At 35.3% G+C, this 18,519-nt stretch overlaps 2 protein-coding genes across 2 annotated transcripts; one reads left to right on the plus strand and one right to left on the minus strand.

Annotated features, from left to right (window-relative positions):
* Nucleotides 1-11,213: 11,213 nt before the first annotated feature.
* On the minus strand, nt 11,214-15,503 carry LOC145166694 (MLO-like protein 9). Its single transcript, XM_079085716.1, has 15 exons — nt 15,175-15,503; nt 14,919-14,976; nt 14,604-14,821; nt 14,384-14,500; nt 14,229-14,289; nt 14,007-14,095; nt 13,242-13,316; nt 13,046-13,134; nt 12,902-12,951; nt 12,785-12,825; nt 12,524-12,697; nt 12,265-12,300; nt 12,114-12,181; nt 11,975-12,035; nt 11,214-11,779 (listed from the first exon to the last, which is right to left on the minus strand). The coding sequence occupies exons 1-15, from the start codon at nt 15,301-15,303 to the stop codon at nt 11,384-11,386; spliced, it is 1,662 nt and encodes a 553-aa protein (XP_078941842.1). The 5' UTR covers nt 15,304-15,503; the 3' UTR covers nt 11,214-11,383.
* Nucleotides 15,504-16,311: 808 nt separating this feature from the next.
* Nucleotides 16,312-18,054, plus strand: LOC145166695 (uncharacterized). The gene is made up of 5 exons (XM_079085717.1): nt 16,312-16,500; nt 17,183-17,285; nt 17,365-17,464; nt 17,549-17,635; nt 17,726-18,054. Exons 1-5 carry the CDS (start codon nt 16,314-16,316, stop codon nt 17,861-17,863), a joined length of 615 nt encoding a protein of 204 aa, XP_078941843.1. The 5' UTR covers nt 16,312-16,313; the 3' UTR covers nt 17,864-18,054.
* Nucleotides 18,055-18,519: the final 465 nt, after the last annotated feature.

Raw genomic sequence — 18,519 nt, forward strand, 5'->3', positions numbered from 1 at the left:
TCACACGTACACCCTTCAATGACCGTAAACTCATGGGCCGTAAACCCAAAGACCGTAAACTCATGGACCGTAAACCCTATGACCGAAAGGTAATTAGACCGTAAACCCATGGAACCGTAAACCCATGGACCGTAAACCCGTGACCGTACACTCCTTATTACGGCCGCAAACTCCCCTTTTCAATCACATGTGATTCTAACACTTAGTTTTAAGTGTTTCCTAGTCCCTAAGGTGGTTCTTTCCATAACAAATAGTATTATGCCCGCACCTAATACATATATATACTTATACATGCTAAATAGGATCCGTTTGTGCCCGAGGCTTTATTTGACACTCAGCAATTCCTAGCAATTTACGCTCAGATCTTACGTCAAACTGTGAGTTCATACCCCTACGCTTTTTCCGAGTTTTCCATGTTTTCAGGAGGGAATACAAGCAAAAGTACAAGGAAACTTGTGCTCAAAATATATTATTTTGCTTAAGATAACTATATGTTTAGAAGGCTTTTAACACAGAAAACAGTTTTGCCAAACGATTAAGAAATCAACTCGTAGAAACAGTTTTCAAAACTAAAGCAACGAATCGTGAATCATATCGTAAAATGTGTTATTTTATAAAGGATTCATACAAATCTTAAATAGGATTATCAGTATTATTACGTACAAATTGTTAGTCTAAAGTTGGAGACACGTCCTTGGTAACACCCCCACAAAAACTGGGTGTAGGATTAGCACTTGTAACCAGAATCTCTTGTAGGGAGAACGTGACTACTGTGTATAGATCTATACGGTACTGACTATCCCGCACCTGGCTGCTAGCTACAGTTGGACCGATAAGGCCAAGGGTGACAAAGTGATAAAAAGATATTGGCCCCGCTACGTGCCATATCAAGTCTAAGTACGGTTATGACACTCACAACCTAGATAACAGTAATTTACATTTGTAATAATGAAACAAGTAAACTAATTTCAAAGTAATAACCGATTCGATTACTAGAGGGTATTAATAACACCCTTAGGATTAGTTCACCATTTATTTATTAGTTTTATTTATGTAATAAGGCTAATACACCTCACAGGGAATCAAACATGGTTTTTCAAGAAAGCTACGTCTAACAATACAAGTATGGTAGATACTTGTACACCTCAGACAAGAACAGATAACCAACTATCAACTTTTAGGGAAAATATAGGATTTTCCCGGGATAACTCAACCTTTCATAAACGGGCTGTTTAACAAATAACTAATGGATAATCAAACATCTTTCATAAGAAAATATAGGATTTTCTTGGGGAAATACTTTTCAAAGGATCAAAGAAACATTTTTTTTACCAGAACTAAATACTTATGAACTCACCAGCTTTATGTTGATACTCTTTCAAACTGCTTGTATTCTCAGGGCAGAAATAGACAGGTACTTTTATCAACTTTTAGAGACGACAGAGCATTTGGAGTCACTTCTTTTACCTTTGTTATATACTCTTATGTGCAAACTATGTTTTCAAACAGATGTAAATAATCATATTGTAATGTAATGGTTGTATTTGCTTTGCTTACTATGATACAACTGTTGTGATACTATGCATGACGTCACCCGCCCCCGGACGTTTCCGCCGTTATTTCTGACGGTTCGGGGGTGTGACAGATTGGTATCAGAGCTATTGTTTATAGTGAACTAAGTATACCGAACTTTACATGGTACACAACTATAAACACTAAGGGGCTGAAGTGCTCTGAACTAAAAGTATGCTTTTAAAATATAAGTATTTTTACGAAAAGTATACACGTATACCTACATACCAGAAACAGTATTAGGGGTAGAACAAAACAAAAGTATTTGGATGTTGGACACTGCGGTTAAACCTGGGAAGTTATGTAATCATGTCTAGGGTCAATATAGCCTGATCAACTATATTTAGTCGAGACATGACCTACATGTGCTTGGGAGTGACTGTGGTGTTGCAGCAGGCCTAAAACTTACCAAGTATCCATACAACAAAATAGCGATATAACAAAACATACAACTTAAAATACTATAGGAGTATGTTACGAGAGTCCAATGCATTGCAGAAAATTCACTTCCAAGTGTTACTACTCATTCCTTTTAGCGATAACTTATTTGCATTGGTAGCTTTTCCTTGTTTATCGTTTAGTAGAACACTCTAGCTATCATATCGAGATATATCTTGTTTCATATCTCTATATTCAAATCATGGGGGACTTATCATCCTCTTCTTCCCGATTATTTTTAGAACAAGATGCCTCCAAAGAAAAGACCCAGCAAAAAGAACAACAATCCCCCAACAGATACGACACCGCCACCTCCTCAGTTCGATCCCGCTATGTTTCAGGCAGCTGTTACTGCTGCTGTGGCGGCCGCGATGTCACAGATTAATCCTGGCAGATCTGGCGGGCGGGGAAGTGGTACTCATCCCCAAAGCCATGAAGGTAGTCAGGGACACCAGAAGGAGTGCTTCTATAAAGACTTCATGAATGCAAAACCCACATCCTTCGACGATAATGGAGGTGTTATTGCCCTGACTCGATGGTTCGAAAAGATCCAGTCTATCTTCGAAATTTGCTCTTGTCCCGAAGTAAGCAAGGTGAAATTCGCCGCTTGCACTTTTGCCAACAGAGCACTGACCTGGTGGAATGGTCGGATCAAATCCCTAACCCTACCGATAGCCAATACCATGGGGTGGGAGAGCTTGAAAGAGCTCATGCTTGCTAAGTACTGCCCATGGGGCGAGATGCAGAAACTAGAGCACGAGCTATGGAACTTGAAGATGAAGGGTTCCAACATTGCTGCCTACACCTCCAGATTTGAAGATCTAGCACTTCTTTGCCCGGGTATGGTCACCCCGGAAAGCAAAAAGATTGAGAGATACATTTGGGGACTGACACAACCAACCAAAGGAAATGTTTTAGCTGCTCGGCTAGCTACATTTGATAGCGCCAAGTGTCTGGCGCAGACTCTGATCGATCATGGAGTCGATCTTGATGAGTTTATAGCTGTTTCTGAACCACAAAAGGAGAGTGGTGGGAAGAAGAAGAAGTTTGGTAACAAACGGAAGGGTCAGTCTTCGCAGGAGCCCTCCAAGAAACAACAAACAGTGGCAGTCCACGTTGCTACTACTCCTGTTGCAGTTCCCGTTACTCCGACGAACCCCAGTCGCTATGCTGGAAAGCTACCTCTGTGCAACAAGTGCAACTACCATCATCAGGGACAGTGCCGGAAGATGTAATGCACCAGCTGTGGCAAAAAGGGACACACAGCTCGAGTTTGCAAAACACCAGTCCAACCATCGGGAGCAGGCGTCGGTCAAGCTTGTTACGGTTGTGGTGAGGTCGGACACTACAAGAGAAACTGCCCCAAGACAGCAACAGGTGACAACACAGGAAGTGTGCTGGCAATGGGCCAGGAGGAAGTGGTCGCTGATCCCACAGTTGTTTCGGGTACGTTCCTCCTCAACAACTCTTATGCATGCATTCTTTTCGATTCTGGTGCGGAGAGAAGTTTTGTTAGCCATGCATTCAAACATCTTCTCGAACATAAACCCTAAACGCTAACCGAAACATTTACCGTCGAGATGGCTAACGGTGAGAAAGAGAGCACTAACGACATATTCGTAGGTTGTACCCTTACCCTAAACGATCATTATTTTCCGATCGATCTTATGCCAGTTTCCATAAAAAGGTTCGATGTCATCATCGGCATGGATTGGTTGAGCCCCAATCGTGCTGATATCCTTTGCTACGAAAAAGCTATCCGTCTCAATCTTCCTTCTGGTGAAACCCTCATGATTTATGGCGATAAACTCAGCTCGAACCTCCGCATCATCTCGTGCACCAAAGCCCAAAAACTTCTATGAAAGGAGTGTCATGCATTCCTAGCCCACGTCGTAAACGAGAAGCAGGAAGTTAAAGACCTCGAGAGCATCCCCAAAGTCTACAACTTTCCCGATGTCTTTCCCGAAGAGCTCCTGGGAATCCCTTCCGAACGCCAAGTCGAGTTTCGCATCGACTTAATCCCCGGAGCTACCCCCGTAGCTAAATCCCCATACCGCCTAGCGCCAGCAGAAATGCAGGAGTTATCCAGTCAGCTCAATGAGCTGCTCAGCAAAGGAATCATCAGAACGAGTTCCTCACCCTGGGGAGCCCCGATCTTGTTCGTGAAAAAGAAGGATGGATCCTTTCGGATATGTATTGATTACCGCGAACTGAACAAACTCACTGTCAAAAGTCGTTACCCCCTTCCCCGAATCGACGACCTCTTCGATCAACTTCAAGGAGTCAGCTACTTCTCCAAAATAGACCTAAGATCAGGGTACTATCAGCTGCGAGTCCATGAGAATGATGTTCCTAAGACAGCATTTCGGACTCGGTATGGTCACTATGAATTTGTGGTAATGCCCTTCGGTCTAACCAACGCACCGGCAGTAATCATGGACCTGATGAATCGGGTGTGCCGTCCTTTCCTGGACAAGTTTGTCATCGTGTTCATCGACGATATACTTGTCTATTCCAGAAGCGAGGAAGATCACAAACAGCACTTGAGATTAGTGCTGGAAACTCTAAGGGCGGAGAAGCTTTACGCGAAATTCTCCAAGTGCGAATTCTGGATTCGAAAAGTAACTTTCCTAGGTCACGTGGTAAGCGAGGAAGGCATACACGTGGATCCCTCAAAAAAATCAAAGCGATAGAGAACTGGTCAGCACCGAAGACGCCCACAGAAATTCGTCAATTCTTGGGTCTCGCTGGCTATTATCGCAGATTTATCCAGAATTTCTCTAGAATTGCCAAACCCTTTTGTCATAAATCGTCCGATCGCAAAACTCTCGTCATTCATAACGATAAACTTGATGCGAACCCCGAAATTCCACCTCGCCTCAAACTCTCGAAGGTATTCATACAAGGAGTATGGTATCCAACCGTAACCTTCCTTAAGCACCCTCAACAGACCATTTTGGAAACACCCCTCGCGCAACCAGTCAAGTTCAAGCACAGAGGCTAGGGACACATACGGTTAGCCTATCAATGTTAAATGTGCACGCGAGGGTGGTGTATAATTAAGATCCTGCAGACTTAGGATGTGTGTTTCCGCCCTATCTCCTGTTCCTTGTTTGGTTGTGGACCTGGGGCAGTGACACCCATCCGATCGTCTTATTAATCTTAATTATATACGACTTGTGTACATGAGGCAATGATAGACTGACCAGGTATGAGTCCTACCATGAATTCAAGGACAAAGGATTGCTCAGAACTACGAAAGAACATCCTACCAGTTGGATGAACGTGGCCAAACAACCCCAACCTACACATCATTCACAGATCAGAATAGCGGATACAGCAGTAATCCGTTTTCATAGTATACCTGTAATCATTACCTCCGACTGGGTTAGCAAGTTATCTAGAGAACTTAGTAACATACATTCTGTCATTCACATGTTGAACTCAAATCAGTGTCTGCCCGATGAGACACTCGCGATTCCCCTCGACAATATCGAATTCCACGAGAATCTACACTTCATGTAGGAATCATTGAACTCAGGAACCAGGAAGTCTAGCGCACGAAACAAACGTCGTATCCGGTTAGTGAAAGTTCCCTGGGATACCAATCAAGAACTTGAATTCACTTGGGAGCACGAGAACCCAAGGAAACAGAAATACTCCCATCTCTTTTAGATCCGCGAGTCGTATCATTATTCTTGAATTTCGGGACGAAATTCCCTCTAACAGGGGGATGATGTAACAACCCAAAATTTCTCCCGTTATTTTTAACCCATCTCCCTTAATAAAAAAATTTTAATCTTATTAAATTTTCCGTCAACTTCTTGGGTTAAGTAAATCAACTAGGGATATAATTAAAATTTTATACGATTCAGAATAAACCGGGAATCACGCGAAAAACTTGAAACTTCCTAAAAAATCATCGAGTTCACGGTCAGAACGAGTTTACGGTCGGTTCCGGGTGGACCCCTTGACCGAGAACTCTACCCTATATATAGAGTATATGGCCTTCATTTCACCCTTTACACACTTCAAAGGCTTTCTCTCTCTACTCTCTCTCTCTCTCTCTACAATTCTCGAGTTTGCTCAAGAAATCCTCAAGAATGTAAGTGATTTCCTTCCTTTGGGTGTTAATCCTTCCTATATTCATGATTCACTCTTGATTCATCCAAGGATTTCATCTTTTATCTAGATCTTCAAGAATCCTCAAGAACACCTTAGTGTTTTGGACCGAAAACACCCCTCTTTGCCTTCAAATCGTAAGTATCATTCTCTTATACTTATATCTAGTTAGAATTCTTGAGTTTTGCCTTGAAATCGTCACTTTTCCATGAACAAAAGGTGTTTACGGTCTAGTGTATCTCCTTAGACCGTACACCCTTCAATGACCGTAAACTCATAGACCGTACACCCTTCAATGACCGTAAACTCATGGGCCGTAAACCCAAAGACTGTAAACTCATGGACCGTAAACCCTATGACCGAAAGGTCATTAGACCGTAAACCCATGGAACCGTAAACCCATGGACCGTATACCCGTGACCGTACATTCCTGATTACGGCCGCAAACTCCCCTTTTCAATCACATGTGATTCTAACACTTAGTTTTAAGTGTTTCCTAGTCCCTAAGGTGGTTCTTTCCATAACAAATAGTGTTATGCCCGCACCTAATACATATATGTACTTCTACATGCTAAATAGGATCCGTTTGTGCCCGAGGCTTTATTTGACACTCAGCAATTCCTAGCAATTTACGCTCGGATCTTACGTCAAACTGTGAGTTCATACCCCTACGTTTTTTCCGAGTTTTCTATGTTTTCAGGGGGAGAATACAAGCAAAAGTACAAGGAAACTTGTGCTCAAAATATATTATTTTGCTTAAGATAATTATATGTTTAGAAGGCTTTTAACATAGAAAACAGTTTTGCCAAACGATTAAGAAATCAACTCGTAGAAACAGTTTTCAAAACTAAAGCAACGAATTCATGAATCATATCGTAAAATGTGTTATTTTATAAAGGATTCATACAAATCTTAAATAGGATTATCAGTATTATTACGTACAAATTGTTAGTCTAAAGTTGGAGACACGTCCTTGGTAACACCCCCACAGAAACTGGGTGTAGGATTAGCACTTGTAACCAGAATCTCTTGTAGGGAGAACGTGACTACTGTGTATAGATCTATACGGGACTGACTATCCCGCACCTGGCTGCTAGCTACAGTTGGACCGATAAGGCCAAGGGTGACAAAGTCATAAAAAGATACTGGCCCCGCTACGTGCCATATCAAGTCTAAGTACGGTTATGACACTCACAACCTATTTAACAGTAATTTACATTTGTAATAATGAAACAAGTAAACTAATTTCAAAGTAATAACTGATTCGATTACTAGAGGGTATTAATAACACCCTTAGGATTAGTTCACCATTTATTTATTAGTTTTATTTATGTAATAAGGCTAATACACCTCACAGGGAATCAAACATGGTTTTTCAAGAAAGCTACGTCTAACGATACAAGTATGGTAGATACTTGTACACCTCAGACAAGAACAGATAACCAACTATCAACTTTTAGGGAAAATATAGGATTTTCCCGGGATAACTCAACCTTTCATAAACGGGCTGTTTAACAAATAACTAATGGATAATCAAACATCTTTCATAAGAAAATATAGGATTTTCTTGGGGAAATACTTTTCAAAGGATCAAAGAAACATTTTTTTTACCAGAACTAAATACTTATGAACTCACCAGCTTTATGCTGATACTCTTTCAAACTGCTTGTATTCTCAGGGCAGAAATAGACAGGTACTTTTATCAACTTTTGGAGAAGACGGAGCATTTGGAGTCACGTCTTTTACTTTTTTTATATACTCTTATGTGCAAACTATGTTTTCAAACAGATGTAAATAATCATATTGTAATGTAATGGTTGTGTTTGCTTTGCTTACTATGATACAACTGTTGTGATACTACGCATGACGTCACCCGCCCCCGGACGTTTCTGCCGTTATTTCTGACGGTTCGGGGGTGTGACAAAACCACCATCGCCTTCATTTTTTATTAACGCCTTCGCCAAGAGAGGCAACAATGTCGCACCAACAACAATAGTTCTACTGTTGCTCTTCCCGTTTCTCCACATATCTTCTTCCCGTCATACTCTCTATATATCGATTATGGGTTTGATTTCCAGGTTTGATTCCGGGTTCGATTTTAAGTTTGATTACAACTTACATTTTGAGTTTCATATTTGAATTCATGTTACATTTTGAATTTTAGGTCTGAATTCGTTTTATGTGATTTTAATTTTGATTTTGAGGTTAAGGTTTTGAGTGATTTACTCTGACAGTTGGTAGTGAAGGAGGAGGAGTGAGTGGTGAGGGTAAGGGTTTAATGAGGGAGGTTTCATAATGTGGCTAGTAGGTCGGTGTCTTATTGATAATGAGAGAATGATGGTTTCTGACGGATATGTAGGTTGTTTCCAATGGAGACGGAGGTAAATGTATTAGTCTTAGCAGAGAGGAGAAGATGTGGACCTTGTGTTTTTAGGTTGAAGATGAGAGAAGAAGGAAATAGTACAAACTGGTGGGGGTGGGGTGGGGTGGGGTGGGGTGGGACCCACAAGTTTAATTAAAACATTTTTAATAATTAAAAATAATCAAAAATCTGAAAAAGTAAATGAAAAAGAAATAGAAAACGACATTATAGTTATTTCATGTTTGATAGGGACAAAACATGCAACTTTTAACGATATAAAGAACAAACAAAGTTGATTTTTAAACATAGGAACTAAACGCGCAATTTGACCTTATTTTATGGACGAATGATGTAATTTACTCTAAATTGTTATATCCTTACATTTACATTTGTTTAATGAGATACCATTTTCAAGAAACTAAACATCTAAAACACATGTTTAGTTTTGTCTCTTGTCAACGAGCACTCACCATGCAACGTCATACTATATTATAAAAGAAACATTTTTTCTTTCACTACATTCATTTCAAACTCCCAACTTTTCATATTTCCATATAATATACTTAATTTATTAACTTAAATATGTTTTTAGTTGTAAACATTATCATAAATGGAAGACTTTATGACTTATCAATATGATATACTTAATTTGTTAACTTCAATATATTATTAAATAAATAACCTACATTAATATATCAAAGAAGCTTAAAAATTTAGTATAAAATTTAAAACCTAAAGTAAAATATCAAATAAAGTTTTAAAAAAATTCAATATATATTTTTTTAACATAGTTAAAAGGAAAACATTAAATATAATAAATATAAAAGAACCTAGATGAATCGAATTAACTAAAAAGTGTCTGAAAACTATATTTTAAAATAACTAAAATTCAATTAAGTTGTTTTAAATTAATTTATAATAATAATAGTTAAAATAATAGAAACTTAGAAATTAAATATGTTAGATTACAAACGGTTGTTGATAATTTAAATAATCATCATGATGAAATTAAAACACCGTCATTTTTTCTTTAAAAAATTGATAAATCATATCAACAGTAAATTAAAATAATTTACAGATATAATTAATGTTATACACACGTAAAACATGAATAGAGACCATTAAATGATTTGATTTTAATAAGCGTTATTTTATCTATTGTTCAAATTAATTATAATTTTATATAAACTAAATGTAATAATTATTATTTTGTAGTTAATATAAATGATATAAATATTTTCAATAACATAAGATTACCAAAAGTTTTAATTTTATTCTGCGCAAGACGCTGACACCTAGTTTTATATATAAGTTGCAGTGGATATTCTTCCATCTTTTGAGATTTTATATATAACAATCTTGACATATAGCATGTGTTTGCTACAATTTTATGAATTAAAATTGTGTAGGATTTTTGGATCTTTTATTTTTGCTATGCACCTTTCCTTTTAAAATGCATTTACATTGCTAATTTTAAACCCCAAATGAAATACTTTAGAGAAATTGCCCCCAACATACCGACATAGTGATATTTCTATTAGGACAACAATAACCAGTGCATTATAAATGACACTTTTTTAAAGATATGTTGATAAATAATACTATTCTAACTAATAGGAAATATGATTTTCATTTCACAATTATGTCATTCAAGACTACATACAAAATCGTTATTATTTCATAGGTTTTAAAAAATAAAAAGTCAAGTAGTTTTTAGGAAATTGGTATACTCTATATAACAAACTTATTTTCGAAGCCTGGATTCGAACAAGCCTCCATGTAGTAGGTTGCCAATTTGTTAATGAACGCGAAAGTAGGTTGGTCACAAGTCGTAAACAATGCATGGATTTGTTCAAGCTTAAGTATGATGAAACATACAACTAATAACTTTTAAATACAGATACCTATGTACATCTTGTTAAATTGCCAAATCATTTCATGTATATGAACAAAATTTGAATTTACGTTAGAATTTGCCAAAATACCCAAAATAGTATGGTGAGTATAAGTGAAAGGACCAAAAATATATAATTCACGTTTTCTTCCCTTTAAAGTTGATATATCTCCATTTTCTTATTACTGGCTTTGGTTGTTTCACCTAACATGAAAAGGTTGATATTATTAAAGTAACTGACGGAAAATATCTTACCAACCGTTATCTAACTCCGATTGTTGTTCGACGTATCTAATAAAATCCAGGTTAATTTTTAAATAGATTTTGCATTCTAACCAAAATATTTAAATATCTATCAGTCACTAAATAAATATAATAACAGTAGTAATTACTCTGTGTAGTCGAGTCTTTACGTTTGAATAGCTTTGTCATGATTTAAAGACTTGAAATCGATACTTCGCCACTCTTACAAAAAAAGAATTTAATATGATGTAAAATTCACCAAAAAAATCTATACGATGTCACTAATTAAATATATAGAAATCAAAATAACAATATTAATATTAATTACTCTGTCTAGTCGAGTCTTAACGTTTTAATATCTTGTTCATTAATTAAAGACTTGAAATCGATACTTCGTCACCCTACAAAAATAGAATTTAATATGATGTAAAATTCACCAAAAAAAATCTAGACGATGTTCAGATAAAGGACACGTTGTGAACAAAATTAGGTAATAAGTACTAATAAACATAAATATTTGATTTTGACGTGTAACTTACTTATATGACGCCACGTCACAAAAAAACGTACCTACACACGAAGTAACTCATCGAAATGATTTTATTTTAGATAAAAATCGATTATATGGAAAAAGAACCATATGTTAGCCTCCAAATACATGCCGGATTTTTCATAGGCAACTTTGATGATACCGGGTTGTGATGTGGATCAGGATATGGATCTATCCAACAGGCAGTAACGGGTCAATTAAGTTAGTATTTAGTACTAGGCTTATCAAATGAAAAGTCATCTTCGTTCTTGGTGTAATCTCTTTGAGGAATATTGGATTTAATCATGTCACCGTTTTGATGATCGACTCGTACATTTATCAAGTGTGTGGCGGATGATTCAGTAGACAGTGGGGAGAAGGCGGCGGCGGTGGTAGTCTTGGGGTGGTGGAGGGCTGCTCCGGTGGATTGTGACATCATGGAAGGAGGCGTGGTGGGGCCAGGACTAAAAGGGGTCTCGGGTGTTCGTATAGGCGAATTGCCGCCTGTACTTCCACCATTGCCGCCGCCACGCTTTTTCTTCACCGCCGCCATCCGCCAGTTCATGAGAGCTTTGGATGTTTGTTCATCAAAGATAGATTTCTTCATGTTTGACCCCATCTAAACACCAAGTTCAAAGTATTCGTATCAGAACATGATAGATATAACAGGTTGTACTGTGTCTGTTTGACTGATATCAATAGGACAAAAATTGTAATTTTTTGTCCCACCCAAATGGGACTTGAGACACGACTTTCTCTTAATCTTTTCTCAGTGGAAAAGACATAAATACCCTTCTTATTCTCGAAATTATACCTGGGATACAAGGGCGTAGAGAGGAAGTGTTATGTAGCTACACAATATGAGGACCCCAACCCTACAAGACAAAAACATTTATGTAGGATTTCAAGTTTTCAATGAAGTGGCTGTTTTTAATGGGAAATTACGTTCTTACCCTATAACAAGTTTCAAAATTACGAGTTTGATATTATCATGAAAGCAAGAACCGATCTTATATTCATACTGCAAAAGTAAAAACAAAACAAAACATGTCATTGTCACGAACGATTTATGTAAACTTCTAGAGTGAAGTAGGTGTACGTTACCCATATCCAGAAGAAATACGTTATTTGGAATGCATTCTGTGAGCACAAGAAACAAATAAAATAAAATAAAAGTTAATATTTCCACTTTTGGAAAGTTTAACGAGTTAAAATTCCCTATTTGTCCTTTACAATCATTCAGATAAATCGATGGGATTGATTCAGATATATAATAATAAGATTCCTTTTGTTTTTACAGATATTTCACGAATAGTGAAACATTTTTCTTAAAGTGTACAAGAATTAAAGTAGCATGGTTTACCTGAAACAGAGCAAAGTGAATAAGATGAAGAATCAAATGCGGTTTTGAGAACCAAAAATATTTATCGGAAGCTTGTACGAGTGGAATCCCTTGAACAACAGCATGTCTTTCGGTGATTTCAAGAGCCATTTTCGTCAAAATGGCTTGAAGTTTTGTTCCAACTGCTAAAATAACCTGTGACAAATCGTGTCATAATACTTTTTGTTTTCTAATTTATCCTCAAAACAAAAAAGAAAAAGAAAAAAAAAAAAAAACACTTACAACCAATGGAAGCAATGATGCCCAAAACATAGCTTGCCAGCCTTCAAATTTAAAAATGTCATAGTTAAAAGACTTTGCTTTTTGACACTCAAAAGTGTAGGGTTTTAATAGGCTTACGATTAACATTGAGAAGCAAGAAAAGAACAAACGATGCCCAGAGTACAGGACTGAAAAAATAAAAATAAAAATGTAAATAAGTTAAAAAGCAAATGAATATCTTCAATAATAATGAGTGTAATTAGATAAATAAATATTTTGTACCTGATTCCTACAACCACTTGGAAATCATCCTCTAATGACCTTTTAACATACTTTTGGAAGTTAAATTTACTCCCGCGAGCTAAATGAACCTACATAAAAATTAAAAATTTAAAAATAACTAACAGTTAATTTATGTGGAGCCAATAAAACAAATTTACTCAAATTAAATAATGGAAAAGGTAAAAAGTAAACCTACATTTATGAACCCATTTCGTACAGTTAAATAGTCAGACTTGCTAACAGACCTGAAAAATTGTCGAAAGAAACATCCCTACAAAAAACAAAACAAGCTTAGGTGTTTTTTTACTTGATGGAATTAAAAGGGGGCAAAACTTCATCTAAAAAGCTATATATGGATATATGTTTTTCTTTTTATTTTGAAAAAAAAATGACTAATGGTTTGCCACATAATAGCATAAAACTTTAGTTATGCCTCAAAATAGCAACTAATTTTGCAATGGCCCCTTTGAAAATAATTTTCTTAATACTCACCACCAAAATGTATATTAAAAAACTATAAAAAAAAATCATGTAGTGCGAAATGCGAAATTGTTCACATTTTTATGAAACTCATGATTTTTATAAAAAAAATATTCTTTTGAAGTTTTTTTTTTCTTTAGTGATGTTCAAAAACCATTTCCCTTCATAGTACAAGAATGAAGTGTGTTAGGTTGCATGAGAGAGATTTTCCAAAAAAAAATGTTGTCAATATGAAGAAAAATCCAAAAATAACCTTAAATAGGGGACCAATTTCACAGTAAATAGTGTATTTTCATAGTTAGGAAAAATAAAAATAAAAATTTTCCCGTTAGGTCCTAAAGTTTTACAATTTTTTCGTTATCTTTTTTTTTCTATTTCCATAAGTATGCTGTCATCTTCTCAAATATTTTTAAACATTATTTGTCTAGAAAACATTTGATGAAAAAAGAATTTAACATGGTCTTGTCTCTTGAGTACTTACAATGTAAAAGAAGAAAGGAACTCTAGTCCAAAAACTAGTATGCGCTTTCACAAAAGATGTCTCATGTGTTAATCTGAATCGTGAATGATCTGTATATTTTTCAATAAATTATGATTGAGAAATAGTAATTTTTTACATATAGTGTAAATTCTTGGGATAATAATAATATTGCTTTATTTACTTCTTTTTTCCTTTTTCATGAAGTCATAAAAGTTGTTATACCATTAGAAAACTCGTAATTATGGGTTGAAGTCTCCTCCTCCCAATGTTTCCACCCACGTATCTACATATATAAATATAAGTAAAAATATTTTGGAACGAATTAAGATTAAAAATGTTAAATGTTAATTGGTAGTTAAGGACTTAAGGTAACGTACTTTTAACCTTCCAAGAGTCATAGTAATAGCACTATATGCCACGTGGATGACAGCAAGAAAGAATATGAGTATGTGCAATTGATGCAATCCATCAACAGTTATAACCGGTACTTTACCCTATAAAAAGTAAAAAAAAAAATTAATCTTTTTTAACTCTTAAAAAAAACAGAATTGTTTTCGAAAATGGCAATTATGTAATAACGCTAAAGATCAAAATTACCTTCTTGCAAGTAGAAGTAGAAGATTCAGCTAGAAATCTACCATGTTGGAGCGAAAGAAGCAATCTATGGATTCCTTCTGATTTCTCATCTTTCTGAGTTTTCTCTTTCACAGCACATGGTAACATTGTATCAGCGAGGCTATCAGGGATGCATATTTTCACAATGTAACTTTGACTAAAAGTCAACAGTAGCGAGATAAACCCTAGAACCATCAGTTCTACACATTGCCATGATAAAAGAAAGGTTATGGAATATAGATTAATGTTTGTTATACAAAAATGGTGTAAGGAAATGAGAAATGTTTAGATGTTCACCAGCTTTCACCTTCTCCAAAGCTTCAAACATTGATTTCTTATGCTTATCTGTGAAAAACTGTGAAATTTTCATGATGTCAGAGATAATCAATTACTCATATTATCTGATTGAAATCGAAAAGACAGAGTTTATGTATGAACAATTGAACATTCATCGAACAACTTATCTGCATCTAAATTCTGACGAAGTTTACGACAAAAAAAAAATGGAAAAACCAATGTACACGAAAGAAAAATAAGAGAAATAGCGAAATACCTTTCCAAGTTTGTGAAGAAGTTTCTCTAAAGCTATGGAGACGATGATAATGATTGCACAAACACCAGAAACAGCCCATGTGGGTGTTTGATCAAGTTGCCGTGTACCCTCGGTTGCACCTCCTGCCATTTCAAACTGAAATAGAGAACTCAAGGAACAAAATCAAGGTTTCTGAGACATTGATTTCGCTTATTTGAAGAAATGTATGTAGAAACTAGAAACAGATGATGAATTGAAGGGTTTTTGAGTTTAATTTGATCCTCCACGCAAGAACAAGAAGAATGAAATTAGTATTAGTTTAATGGTAGTGATGAAGTTGTGATGGAGCAGTAATGGCGGTTGGAACAAAGTCAGTGGTGGGCCCATGACGACTTGTATATATTTTTTGGAATTATTTAAAAGTCGATCGTTCTGAATATTTTAGCTTGCCGTCTCCTTGTTTGATTGCTTCTTTGATGATGATAATGGCGGTATCGAACTAATTTGACATAGTCAAAGTCAACCCCGTTCTGACTATTTTAGTGTCGACTATGTGAGAAATTATCTAAATCACCCCTGAGGTTTACTGGAAATCCAAAAATAACCCTTATATGTTGAACCTCCCTCACATGTTTTGACTTTCTTTGACTTATTATTATAAGTAAAACCGGGTTAAATTGGTAAATAGACATTAAAACAATGTTATAGCAAGAGTGATGAAGCAAAAAATAATCTCTTAATCAAAAATTAGCAAGATGGCCGATATATAGCAAGAGTGATGAAGCCCATATGGCTTTGCATACATATATATATAACTTGATTTGTGATAATTATTTTCTTGTATAATATACATATACTTACTCTCTGTTAAGGCCTTAAGGGTACAATGTTATGGGCAAGTAGATTTTTAAAAATAATATCTTAATAAAAAAATTAAAAATCTAATGCTATAAAAAATAAATTTAAAATCTTATGATGAACCAATAAGTAAATACATGCTCTTCTTTCTCAGTTTTATTTTATTTATACATATCTAATTAGAAGTGTTATTAATAAATTTAAAATAATTAAGTTTTTCCTGTTTTTTGAGTCATGAAGCCGATTGGACCTTTTAATTGGGCTAGAGTATCAAAATATATCTCTTTCATTTTAAAGTAATTATGAGGGCCCAATTTCTGATGGTAGTTGAAAACATCAACGAAAGGGGAAAACAAGTGGATTCAAATCGAACCGTAAGTTCTTCTATCTCTCACAGTACACTGGAATTATTGTCAGAGCTCAGAAGGATGACTACTCTCGCTAATTCCTTCGTTTCACTCCCAACCCACCGGAATCAGTTCTTATCTGGTATGCCGATTGCATAATTGAGCTTTTCTTTTCGTAATTTCAGTTTGTCGTTGAGAAATCTGATCATAACTATAACGACTTCAATTCTGCTGCATAAACGTATAATACAGCGTTCGATTTGCTATTTATATCTAAATTATTACTTGTTTCACATTTCTCATACAAGCATCGCCCCCTCAAACTTGTGATGCATTGTATTGTTTGCAAAATCATGAAGTTAGCTGATTATGTTGCTTAAATTTCGAACGCATATTGACGGAAAAGGAATTGGAGGTTCGGAATTGGAAATCGCAGGTCAATATCCTCAAAGTTCTTAAATGAATTCCTCCTAGTTTTAGTTTCAACCCAGGGAGTTAAAAGTTAAAACTCCCTACAATATATCATAATTGTATTCTATTCTCTTCAATTCGTGGTTTGATCTTGATTTAGTGACATATATACGAACTTTGAGTTATAATTAGACAACATATTCGCGATTCCATATGCGAGTTAGGTTTTATGGATCTTATTTCTTGTTGTTGAAGTTGTTGTTTGGTGTTAGATACTTAGATTGTTTAGAATGTCAATTTACTCTGTCTCTATGTACAATTGCTTGAAATTCTGTCTTGAAAACTTCAATTTCTATCTTTTTTCAATATACTTTTTCTTCAATCAAAACTACATTCCTTTAAAATGATGATAGGTATATTGATGCAAGTTGATCAAGGCTCCAGTAACCTGTTTATTGGCCACAGTGGAGCAACTAAACTAACAAAACACAAGAAATCACTTACTGTGAGAGCTGGGTATGTTGCTAATATAAATAAAACCCACTTTATTTGGGTGTTCATTTTAATTTTTTAATTTTTTGGTATGCATTTGCAGAGCAAATGATGATAGGCTAGGTGGAGCCAGCTTATTTGTTGGTGGTTTTGTATTGGGAGGAATTGTTGTTGGAACATTAGGAGCCATATATGCACCTCAGGTATGCTTGAAGCTACTTTTATAAATAAAAAAAAGTACATTATTTTTTTTTATAATTTGGAAATTTTATATTTTTTTCATGTAGATAAGCAAGGCACTTGCAGGGGCAGACCGAAAAGATCTAATGAGGAAGCTGCCAAAATTCATATACGATGAAGAGAAAGCTTTGGAGGTGATGATTATATAAATATTTATTTTTAATATATAATGTGTAGAATTTGAAACTTACCTTTTAATTTAATTTATTTATTTTTGGAAACAGAAAACACGCAAAATACTAACAGATAAGATTGCTCAGCTGAATTCTGCAATAGACGATGTGTCTGCTCAGTTGCGTGCTGATGACCCGCCAAACGGGTCATCAATCACCACTGATGGAGTTGAAGTTTCTTCCTACTGATGATGATTTTTAAATCTATGTTGACTATATTGTCACAAATCTATCATACTTGTGTTCATTGATTGTTTGTGATTTTTTTTTGTTTGGTAGTGGTACATCTTTTGGTTGAAAATGTTACATCCGGTGTTAATAATTTAAAAATATTAAATCTGATTGTAATCTGAAGCTAAATTGATTTTTATTTAAAAATATGAAGATCGCTGTGTTAGGTTATGTTTGACATACTAACTGAAAAATTAAATTTTAGATGAAAGCAGAAAAGCTAGTTTTTGTTTGATAAGTTAGGTAATAAAGTAACCCTTAGGTAAAAAGTGGCTTATAACATGGATGGAAAATGTATAATGACATAAAAGTGGATTTAGAAAACATGTGGAAATTGAAGTGTATATTTGGAAAATTTTGGAAAAAGTCTGATTAGCTTATTACTTTTCTAAAAATATAGTTTATAAGTTACTGTCTGTTCTAGATTGAAAAAACTTGTTTGAAGAAGGGCAAATAAACAAATTACCTTTGCATTTCAATAGACAACTTTTAATAATATTCATCAATTTTATCGGTAGAAGAGTTAGGCTGAAGAAAAAACAAAAAATAGGTAAAGGGTTGTTATTTAAATACATCAACCCAGACTTTTGATATATATATATATATATATATAT

Source organism: Lactuca virosa, chromosome 3 (genome assembly GCF_052849685.1).
Source record: "Lactuca virosa cultivar CGN04683 chromosome 3, Lactuca_virosa_CGN04683_v6, whole genome shotgun sequence".
Classification (NCBI taxonomy): domain Eukaryota; kingdom Viridiplantae; phylum Streptophyta; class Magnoliopsida; order Asterales; family Asteraceae; genus Lactuca; species Lactuca virosa.